Source organism: Opisthorchis viverrini (genome assembly GCF_000715545.1).
Source record: "Opisthorchis viverrini unplaced genomic scaffold opera_v5_521, whole genome shotgun sequence".
Classification (NCBI taxonomy): domain Eukaryota; kingdom Metazoa; phylum Platyhelminthes; class Trematoda; order Opisthorchiida; family Opisthorchiidae; genus Opisthorchis; species Opisthorchis viverrini.
In genome coordinates, this window is record NW_008752178.1 from 103,804 (window position 1) to 114,707 (window position 10,904).

At 45.1% G+C, this 10,904-nt stretch overlaps 1 protein-coding gene across 1 annotated transcript in view; it reads right to left on the minus strand.

Moving 5' to 3' along the window:
- T265_11532 (hypothetical protein) overlaps nucleotides 1-10,535 on the minus strand; it is a gene marked incomplete at both ends in the record, with an annotated part of 21,865 nt that extends 11,330 nt beyond the window's left edge. Inside the window, 4 exons of the mRNA XM_009178211.1 lie at nucleotides 3,151-3,204; nucleotides 5,615-5,813; nucleotides 7,811-8,150; nucleotides 10,460-10,535. Of these exons, the coding sequence (XP_009176475.1) occupies nucleotides 3,151-3,204; nucleotides 5,615-5,813; nucleotides 7,811-8,150; nucleotides 10,460-10,535 (669 nt within the window). The remainder of the gene's footprint in view (nucleotides 1-3,150; nucleotides 3,205-5,614; nucleotides 5,814-7,810; nucleotides 8,151-10,459) is intronic.
- Nucleotides 10,536-10,904: the final 369 nt, after the last annotated feature.

Here is a 10,904-nt window from a genome sequence, read left to right on the forward strand (position 1 = left end):
ACAGGGACTTTCAGTCTATGTATTGAAGACGGTTGTCAAGTTTTATGTGAGTTCCCTCTGAGTCGGACCGACTGCAGATGACAGTCAGTGATATTGGACCCTACAATTCTCATCTCCGAGCATTTTCACCAACCATTTTCATGTGGCATGTGTGTTAGAAAAGCCAGTTGAAAGCATTCTCGTGCGCTGACTCTACAAGCTAGGTACTCAGTGCCCTACTAATTTAAAAGTCACGAGGGTCATATACGTATTTTCTGGGACAAAAGCATGAACGTTATTAACCCTATGCTTTCCCACGATCAGATGGGAGTGGTATCTTATGGAAATTCTGAACACGCGTTCCAATGGTTATAACGAGCTCGTTCAGTGACGACTGGAAGGGTAAGTGTGCTTTGAGGTTGATGGTCTGATCATTTGACAGTTAGGATGCCTTCAGTTGTCGGCCGATTCATACTTAGCAAGACGGAAATTGTTAGTCGTTGTAAGTTATGTCGCCCCTCAAATACATATTACAGTGAAAAGTGGGCTTTCACTAATTCGGGGGAAGCCATGTTGGTTATCCGAGCATCTTGTACAGAATACTACCAGAGCGCGTTGGATGTCCTGGTCATCAGATTGGTGGCACCATAGTTGTCGCACTGGGTTTGAAGGCAATAAAGAAAGCGTTCAGCTGTAGCGCCTTTTCGGTGCCTAGCTGCAATGCCACCCGAAGGAAGCACGAGGGCTGGGATACTGCCAGGTTGCTTAAGCCTACACAGGTGAAGTCGAGTGGCGGAGGTCGGATTCGAACCGCGGACCTTCCGGTCAGTAAATTCTCGCTCTAACCACTTGGACCATCTCGCCTCAAATTACGGATTCAATGGGTGTCATTCCTAGTAGGCTTGTGGAGAATACGTTTATGCTTGTTTCCGTTTGACTTCCGATTTTTGCTTACTTAGGTCGATCAAACTAACCAGCTCATCACTCAAGCTACACACTATGCCAGCGAAGTTTCGATTCATCCTATTCTCTGCCGTTGAGCCTTCATATGTTAGAGAATAACCTCATTAGCTATTATAACCAACGTGTGATGACATCTCTGAAGGTCAGAGGAACACATGAAAATACAGAACGCTTGACTCAAAGGGCTGATTTGCATACATGCTTTTGTAGGGCTTTTTCTCAAAAATGCCTACGTAAGCCCTGACCAGCTTACCGTAAGCGGTAACCCACACAATGAAGGCGATGCGGACAGGCTTCAGTATGCCTAACGGATACAGACACTATTTGAAAAGGTGATCGTCCGAAGTTGCGATAACTAGAGAGCCTGGTCTTTACAGGCTGCTATCAACTTCCACGCGACAACTTTCTTTTATGTACTGTTCAATTTTCAGGGTCAGCATTTAGGTCCAGTCATTATCAGCCTTAACGAGTCGCGATTACTTTTAGCGAACGAATGAATCTCATGGTTTTAGGGTTCACTTTCGTCTGAAATTCTAGCCTTGTGCAACAAAAAGGATAAATCACTAGATGCGCTGGAACTAACGATTGCGCCACGCGGCCAATTTTTAATGAAAGTAAGTGTTGCAATAAACGATCATTTCACACAAATAAAGAAGATTAGGAGGAAAAGGGTTCCAGTATGATCAAGAGCGGCGTGCGAAAGCAAAGCACAATGATTGCAACGCACGTTTGCTGTCTAAGGAACTGAGAATATATCGGAAAATCGCAGTTGAGTGTACACACCGTAAATATGAAGCCAGTTAAACCTTCAACTCCTGGAAGTACCGCCGGCTGCAAGTGGAATATCCCTCAGTTCTGTTCGCATGCACAAGAATTCTCCCATTATTGTGGTGATCACTAGAGAAGTGCCGGTGGCCACCCACCAAAGTACAGAGCGTGGGAAATCACGACCGTGAATGACGCAAAAGATAAAGTGCCAAAATACGATGGTACAGGCGAAATCTAAACATTGTTTTGTCCGTTTTACCAGTCGCCACAAACCAAGACTGCAGAACAGTGGAGTGAGGAGAAACGAGGCAAAGATGCATTTACCCGTAGCAGTAGAAAATGTCATCTGTTGCGCATCGAACAACCATCGCAAATGCGGACCAGTGTTGAGGAAACAAATCGCACAAAACGTGATGAGTAGGCCGGCGGTTGCATAGAAAATACATTGCATGCATATAATCTGGCTAACGATTAGCACAGGATCCCATACATTGCTGCGGAACTTGGGAGCCATGCATGAAACAGGGTAATTTGGATGGTCTAAAACGGAAGTGAAACGCTATTATACGTGTGAATGATTAGAACTTGGCATAAAAAGCAAGTGCTTCGGATATCAACAATATGTATATTTTTGTCAAGCCTTTTTTTTATACAAAACAGCGGGGATTCACATCAGCGAGATATCGACCTCCGATTTCGTGTTAGTGTTTGGGCTAATAAGTGGTCGCCATATACAGGAGAGCTGCCGGCCGGAAATTACTGTTTCAGTTGCTGGGTGCGGATGCCATGCTTCAACGGTGTCTGGACAATCCCAGAATGTTACATGTCTAGAAAAGCAAGAAACAAGGTAATGATTAGTTGCAAGTGTCGAGCTAGATAAGCTTATCTAAACGCGGCCCGTTCGTAATCAAGACGAGACTGAACAGGTCCAAACAATGGAGCAGACAGTTGAGACGGGACATAAGGTTGACGGGGACTTCACCTACTTCATGGGTCCCAGGAAGAGCGAAACCGTTCGTGGGTTGTCGATGAGTTTTCAAACTTTTGAACGGCTTTCTTCAAAAAACATACTGCAATATGTTGAACAACTTATCAACTGAAACATGAGGCAGTCTGTGCAGCACATTCGGTTGAATAACCCATAAAAACGCGCAAATGAGTGTTTCACGAGGTGTCCTTCAGGTAAGAAGGTTGACTGAACATTAGGAGTGCGCACACGGTGAATGCTAGGTACTGGGGGAAAGGCAAGGCGAGTTTCTTTGTTCCTATGCACAGTTGCTAAATGACTATTTACGTTGAAAAAAATAGAGCATATTCAGCCCGAAAACTGGTTCGAGGAACACCAGAAGCACGACTTAAATCATCACGTTCCAAGGGTTTCCCAATCGAAACTCAAAAAGAGGCCTACGACTACAGAAAATTTTCCTATCGGTTACTTACCACATTTCCAAAAGTGAGTAGTCCGCTCCTGAGCATGTTGCTCACAGCCTTCAGCTGTAACTTGGAATGGTTAAACGAAAGCGGAGCCAATACGTAAATAAACATTCAAACGCAACGATAACCACTGATAAAAAATCTTAACTGTCATACGAGAGGATTCGAGAAATGATTATCAAACAACTTTCAGGAACAGATACGGCTGGAGAACAAAGATAGGAAGTACGGGATGACCAAGTCTTGGTATTTATACTAGGACCAGATGGTCACAGAATCGATGCACTCTCACGTTCACGAGCTCGACTAAATTATGAGTTTCGACAAAAGAAACAGCGTAAGTAGTGGATTCTGTATCGGGGCACTACGTTTGGAGTAAAGGAAACTGATTGCACTCAACGGGTAACGGCTAGCCAGGTGGTGATCTTCAGTGGGTAATCCTTCTTTACACAAACCCGACGGAAGGGTAAGATGACGAACTCACAGTGAGCGAGGTTTGCATAAGGGATACGCTGGGATACTGATCGTACACAAATGAAAGAAAACTTATTGTGAATGGGCTACCGCAGATAAACTAGAAAGTTGTGATAATGACATTTTGATGGTCCGCCTATGGCTGTCACTAGCTCTGTCCAATACAGGCGATACAAAGGACCGCTGTGCAGTTCACAAGGTGAAGTGGGGGATAGGCTATGAAGTCAGCCTATGGATAATCTCCGACACGGGCTTGATGGCTGCTAATTGACCGCTGCTACCGAGATGACATACTGCCGATGACGTTCATTGTCAATAAAGTGAAACAGTTGTTGGTATGATAAGATAAGCCGACCGGCCTAATCCCCAACGTGAGAACATCACGAAATAGAAAATTTTTTGCCACACAATGAACTACAGAGGATGACGGCTCTAACCGGAGGAAACTTTTTTGACGGACCGGAATATGTCCACAAACAGGCACTAATAAGGCGCAATATTACGAGGTACGATGTGACAGAAAAAAAAACGGAAAATGAATGGAGAACTACGGCAAGCCCTGTGGAACGAGAAAGGCGAGGCTAGACTAAATCCTCAAGGCTGGTGCTCATTGTGGGAGTACCACGCTGTTGGGAAACGTAAGTTTACTCAAAATTACCTTACAAGCCATAACATGGAAACTTTAGAGCCAAATTACAGCGCAGTGAAATAATGTGTTACATTCCGACGTTTCGAATGCCATGAGCGGCCTTTTCGAAGATTTTCACAGTAACGTGGCGAACATGTCATACAGAGTGGATTTTGCCAAACGAATTATCTAAACTACTGTAGCGTTTTCTTCCTCCAAAAGTGCCACTTACACCTAGTTCTCATCGTACTACGCTTAGTGGATAACTCGCTAAGACAGTTTTCAGGCACATTAGATATTTCTGTTTTTTTTCCACAGGTGTTAGACCCTTTGCAACATTGAGTCGTGTACACTGATTCCACTGTCAGGTTACATAAGGAGGAATATTAAACACTTTTCTCAGACTACACCAATACTGCTGATCGAAATTGCGGTGATCCCACTGTGCGCGTAGGATCTGAATTATGAACAGGTATAGCTGAGCGATACGGGCTGCAACCACGGAAGTACAGTTCACGGGCATTTTCATTTAACCTAAAGAGTGGCAGCTTACGAAGTATTTGAACGAAACGCTACCTAAAACTGATAATCTAAATCGGTGACAAATTGATTGATTTGACACATTTAACCGGAACGTGCACATGGGTGTGTGATTGTAAATGGGTTGTCATTAGAACAATGCAACGTTAAAAAAGTTACACAAGAAATAACTGAGATTCAACCAGCTTAGGAACACCGGAGTGAAAACATGACAGATTAATGTGCACTAAGCAACGCGCAATTCGATGTTGCATCATCAACAGTACTTCCTAGAAGATATCGATATCAAAGTCTGCATTGCTGGAAGAGCTATGCCTAAAAGCTTGATCGCAGCAATGCCCACAGTCTAACCGAGGGAAATGATCAGAGTAGAAAGAAAGGATATAACTCACATCCATCTGTTTCATTGAACGCAAGTCCGCTAAACGACTTTCGAGGAACACCCATGAGTCGGCGAGGTTAGGTGATCGATCTTGAAGCATATACACTTCCGTCAAGTTATACACGTAAGCCAGACCAAGGCGTTTGGCATACCACGTCATCTGGGCACAGGATTACCCGGATTACAAAAAAGAAAATAAACGCTGGAGGCAAGTTAAAACAGCAGAAACACCACGGGACAGGTACATATGCTGATACTGACAGTGAAGACCAAAGGGTTTCCCACCTCTAAAATACAAGGTTTTGTTCGTAGAGGGAATTTGGCCGGTTATGTGAGAAAGTTTCGCTGCTGACTTAGGGATGCATACGGAATAGCTCTCATTTAACTAATAACCGCTCCAGGGAAAAAAGTTCCACTCAATTATTCGTACTAAGAGAAGTACCTACATCAGTAGTACGGTCACCGCATTGGGCCCATATTTCGTCCACCAGCTGGGCCAACAAACCAATCGACGAAGGCATATTGGAAGGCAGCGCTAGTAACCCCAAAGCTTGGGGCCAAACAGGTAGAACAGGGGTAATCTTTTCTAATCGGAATTTCAGTGCCCGATAAAGGAATGCGTCCATCTCCGCCGGTGACGAGAACCTGTAGGATAAAGATGTGGAAAACCAAAAGGTTTAATTTAAGATAGAGTCGACCATACGCCCGGAGGACTTATTTCGGGTAAAATCATGGGGAAGCCGTTATCCGGATTTCCTGGAAAATAAGACCAGTCTAATGCGGATCTCTGTATGTCTTCCAAAATCAGCGGAAGTTGAACATACATCAATACAACATACATCATACATCAATATGAGTAACGGTATCACTGGTGCCCTGTATCATAACATTGCATCTTGCTGGTATGAAACAGATGCCTCGGCTCAATTCTCGGTCTGAATCCTCCAAGTTAATTTTTTCAGCGGAAGAATCACAGATAGTGCACATAGTGTATTAAACGCCCAAACCAAGTAAAAAATGTTTAGCGCAATGAAAACACTCCGGAAATTTCGACACCTCAAAGCGCTATTGGAAGTCGGAATCCAGCAGGTATTGCGACATGATTGGCTATTCAGTCATCATTTCCGATCAATCAGAGCACGTTCTGATGCTGGACCGGCAAGTGGTCCCATCTTCTGATCAATCGTGTACGAGCTGGGATTATTGGCCATTGCGATACCTGACAGTGAGCAGTAAGACCGTTTTGGTGTAGGGTTTCGCCTGACAGTCAGTGATATGAAGCGATGTTTAGCCAGAGGGCAGCAGGTCCCATCAGAAGACAAACAGCTTGTCGGGCAAATATTACCTGATCACCAATGATCCAGAACATTCGGATCCCAGCGTTTTCGCGGCGAAAGTCTCTCAATCCGACTTACTGAGTGGTACTTTGGCTGGTGTTTCTCCGCCCCCAACCAACCATTTACTGATTCTTGATTCAGTACGAAAGTATGCATGTGGTTTTAATTGGTTTGATATCATGAATGGCATTCGTCCAGTCCAATACCTGTACATGATACCTCAGTAGCCACGGGTTGCTGGGTCAAGCTGTCTTTCTTGCATCTTGTTCAAATCTCTCACCCCATGTCTACAACTCCACAAAGGGGTAATAATAATGGCTGTTCAAAAAATATTCCCCCGCGATGACCCGATGTGTGGAATTCTAAAAAGCACAATAAATGCAGAGTAGGAACCGGCTCCTTCATCTGGGCGGTTTTCTCAACCTATAGATTAGGATAATTAACAGTACTGATTAGTAAGACAGGTGGATAGGGGATGGGATACCCCAAAAAGACAATTTAGTGGGACATAGTCAATCACTAGAAGCAAAGAACCGGTCAAATTTCATTCTTGACATCAACCCAACTGAAAGGATGCGGATACTGAGTGTAAAAAGGTATAAACATCAACGACCTTTAAATCTAATCATCATACGGAAAATGTCACACTATGGCGAAGTGAATTACAGGTTGCTAAGCGAAATTGTCGTGATACACGAAAGTTCTCTACATTAGACAACACAATGATGATGGGCAGAAAATTTCACCGCACGCTTTTCATCTTTTGGTGTTTTCGAACCAGCTCTTCCAAGTAATATTCGCGCAAGCGCCGTGTTTGTTCTCTGATAACCATTTCGATCATTTCAGTCATTTCAATCCATCCATTGGGCATAAAATTATGGTGGGAAATATGAACAGTCCTATGATTTTGCTGTAATGCGTGCTGCACTGCCCCTCACAAAAGCCATAGCTCATAAGAGAAGGCAAATCAAAGCTTTTCCAGAAACCTAGATTTCTCATGTAAGGATACTTCCTATATTCTATAAAACTCCCAGTTTCCTTCACGAAACGGATGTTCAAAAGGAAAATGAGCTGCAATTGCCTAATACATATATTCGTTATATTATAATGGCTTATCACGTTAATGTGTTGTCTGCCGACGGTACCAATCCAATCGGCAATGGCGCACACACCGTGGATATGATAAATTGAGTGCATAGTTTATTTGATCGGAGACAGGTCACCGCATCTGTATAGCGAAGGAGAAACTCATGTCAAAGAACGCACACATTGGCCTTAAACCCACCAGGTCTGCATTACACTTACCGTGGAAGACCATCATCCACGCTGGCTGATGAGGACGAAGAATCTGAGGTGCGCCAATCTACCATAGTATCTGCCAACTGCTGATTGCGAGATGCGTAAAAGTACAGCACTAAATCAACTCCCCCCTGTGGGGTGACCATTGTGTGCATTCCAGGAGGAAATCCACCGGCTACACAGGCAGCTTCTACAGCATTGCGGGACCATCCATACTCCTGGACGTAGTCTAGAGCTGCCTCGAGAATTCGTGATCGCAAATCAGAGTCCGTTAGTTGCAGATGCATCGCCTGTGAGTCTGATGACCCGGAATTTTCAGAAGTGTGAGAGGAATCGCTGAAGGACGCTAGAGGAATAGAAAAGATGCAATAGAGGAGAAAGGGGGTTAACAGGCAACACTACTATCCGGAGGTCGTCCACAGCGATAGCCCAAATTAAATCCTCATGAAAGTTCGACGATATGATTTTTTCCCAGTGGCTGAAGCAACCGAAATGCAGCCTGGGATCACTAAGACCAGAAAAGAACTTTTATGAGCCGCTGGAACTTTCGCGTCATCCTTAACCCCACCAGTCAGGATAAAAGCATGTGTAGCTCCTATGGATATCGGTCAGCTATAAGACGCTTCTCAGTAGTGTGCTGTCTTGATAACAGGGGGTGACTGAAACGTCTGAGTGAGCAGCCGAGACGACAGCACTCACCATATACTCGATCAGCGCCTTCAGAACAGTGACAGGCTTATTAACTTCGTGATCATCAAGCAACTGATTGTCAGCTGTTCGCACTTTCAGTACACCGAGAAACTGACGTAGTACACGAACAACGGTCACGGAGCAGCGCAGACAGACTACATTTTGGCATGTATTCGGTGAAGACTGCAGGTTCAATTGAGGCATCGATAATGGGGACGCAGGAGGACAAATCGTAAGATTGCTTCGTTATAGAACAATCTGTACTTCACCGTGACGAAGGCGTTTCCAAAGTACTGCACCACTCAGATGCCCTGAAAACCGAAAAATGCTTTCAGAAGCTGTATCCACTAGATTATACATCAGAAATGCTAGCCAACCTGAAAATCTGTTGTTGCTGGTAGGCAATGAGTAAATAATGCTGAAAACATCAGTTCAGCTACTGTGGAGTACACACGCTCTTTGTGACAAAAACATGGATATACACTTATACAATGCATTCATCCCGAAAACAGGAGCAAGCTTCACTGGAGGAGTTGACTATCGCGTGCTGCGACAACAGATCGTAGGTTGCCCCAGGAGGGATCGCATTTCATACTGATTGGATACAGCATTAATTATGGGATCCGCATCAAAAGCGGGAGATTTCAACCGACTTCATAGTCTCATTCAAACGGCTTTAGGCAGATTCCATCTTCAACAACATTCGTTCCGCGACACAAATGGTGATTTTATCAATGGTCACGACAAGATGCAAGTGGAATACTTCAAGCAACTGTCCCATTGCCCGTTTACTCAGACCAAAACCTCCGAACCAACCTGACCTTGGCACCTTATGACGGCAAATATGAAGAGCTAAACGAGCTGAAGATTGCTACGACTATCAAACGAATGAGGAACGGGACCCTAAACCTTTCTATAAATTATTTTGCGCCATTTGAAAAACAGGATCTGTTCATTTAAGCCTGTGCATACCACCTTCAAAAAAGGTGAGAAATTCGTTTGTCCCAGCCTCGGTCGGACAAAACGAGTAGCGCATCAATAACGAAGTTGAAGAGGAAAGGGGAAGAGGACAGCTTTGTCTTACATCACTGGACGTGGTGAACTTAGGCGAGAGTTTCCCGTATACCAGTACGCGCCCACAGGAGTTCGCATATAGTGGTAGCGCATCACGAAGTTGAAGAGGAAAGGGGAAGAGGACAGCTTTGTCTTACATCACTGGACGTGGTGAACTTAGGCGAGAGTTTCCCGCCCGTAAGTACGCGCCCACAGGAGTTCGCATATAGTGTCCTCATAAGGGAGAGAAATTTGGAAGAGACCTTTGATCACCAGACACTGCCAAAGTTGCTGACGATTGACAGAATCGAAAGCAGCCTTCAAATCCAGAAAACCGACCACCGTGGGACGCCTGAATGAGTGGTGCTGTTCAAGGATTTGTCTCAATGTAAAGATTTGGTCGATGCATCCTCGACCAGGGCGAAACCCAGCTTAATTCTCACGAATCTTTCTCCCCCGACAATCCACCAACCTGCGCTAAATGATGCCAGAGAGCACCGATACCAGGCTGATACCACGATGGCTTTCACATGACGCTTTTGCTCCCTTTTTGAGGATTAAGGATGACGGCCGAGGAGCTCCATTCGGCTGGCATGCTGTTTTCGTCCCGAATCTCCCACAGTATGGTTGTCAGACTATTAAACAGGACCTCGCCGCCTTCTTTGAAGACCGCGGGGTGTAGGCCGTCCGGGCCAGGCACATTACCGCACTTCATGATTGGAACCTCACGCTGGATTTAGGTTGCTGATAGTGGGTTGGTGCCTCTGTTCCATTCGGTCCCGCTTGGTTCTTCCAGCGGGTGTGTTGAAGAAGACCAGGTGAACTGTTCTTGGAAGTGCAAAGCCCACCGCTCAAAGGCGATTGAGAGAATGAATTGTTGTTCGTCTTTTTCGCATATTGTCTCACATACACCTGCCTTATTTTGACCCGTTGATCGGATCAGTTGAATCAGGGTGCGGCTGTTGCCTGCAGCTATAGCCTTCTCCATCTCCCGGACCTTCGAAATCCACCAGCGTTCTCTGTCACTTTCAAGCTCTTGATTATCCGGTGTTTGAAGGGTCTGCGTGCACTATCATAGTCCCTAGTTGCTGGTATGGCCTTTCTGTCAGCAATGAGATCTGCTGATCCCGAAGATATCCAGTGTTCACTGAGCCGAGTCAGACGGGCTGGACAAGCAGTTCTGAAAGCTGACCGTGTTGTCTCCTTAACTGGCCTCCATTCATCCTCCAAGCAATCGTGCGTGAGTTTCCAGTAGCTTTCCAGCCAGACCAGCTCGATATTCTTCAGCTACTGAAACTTTTCGAAGCTGATGAACGGAGCTGCTCTCTTTTGGTACGCGTAGTGCTGGCGGAAAGCG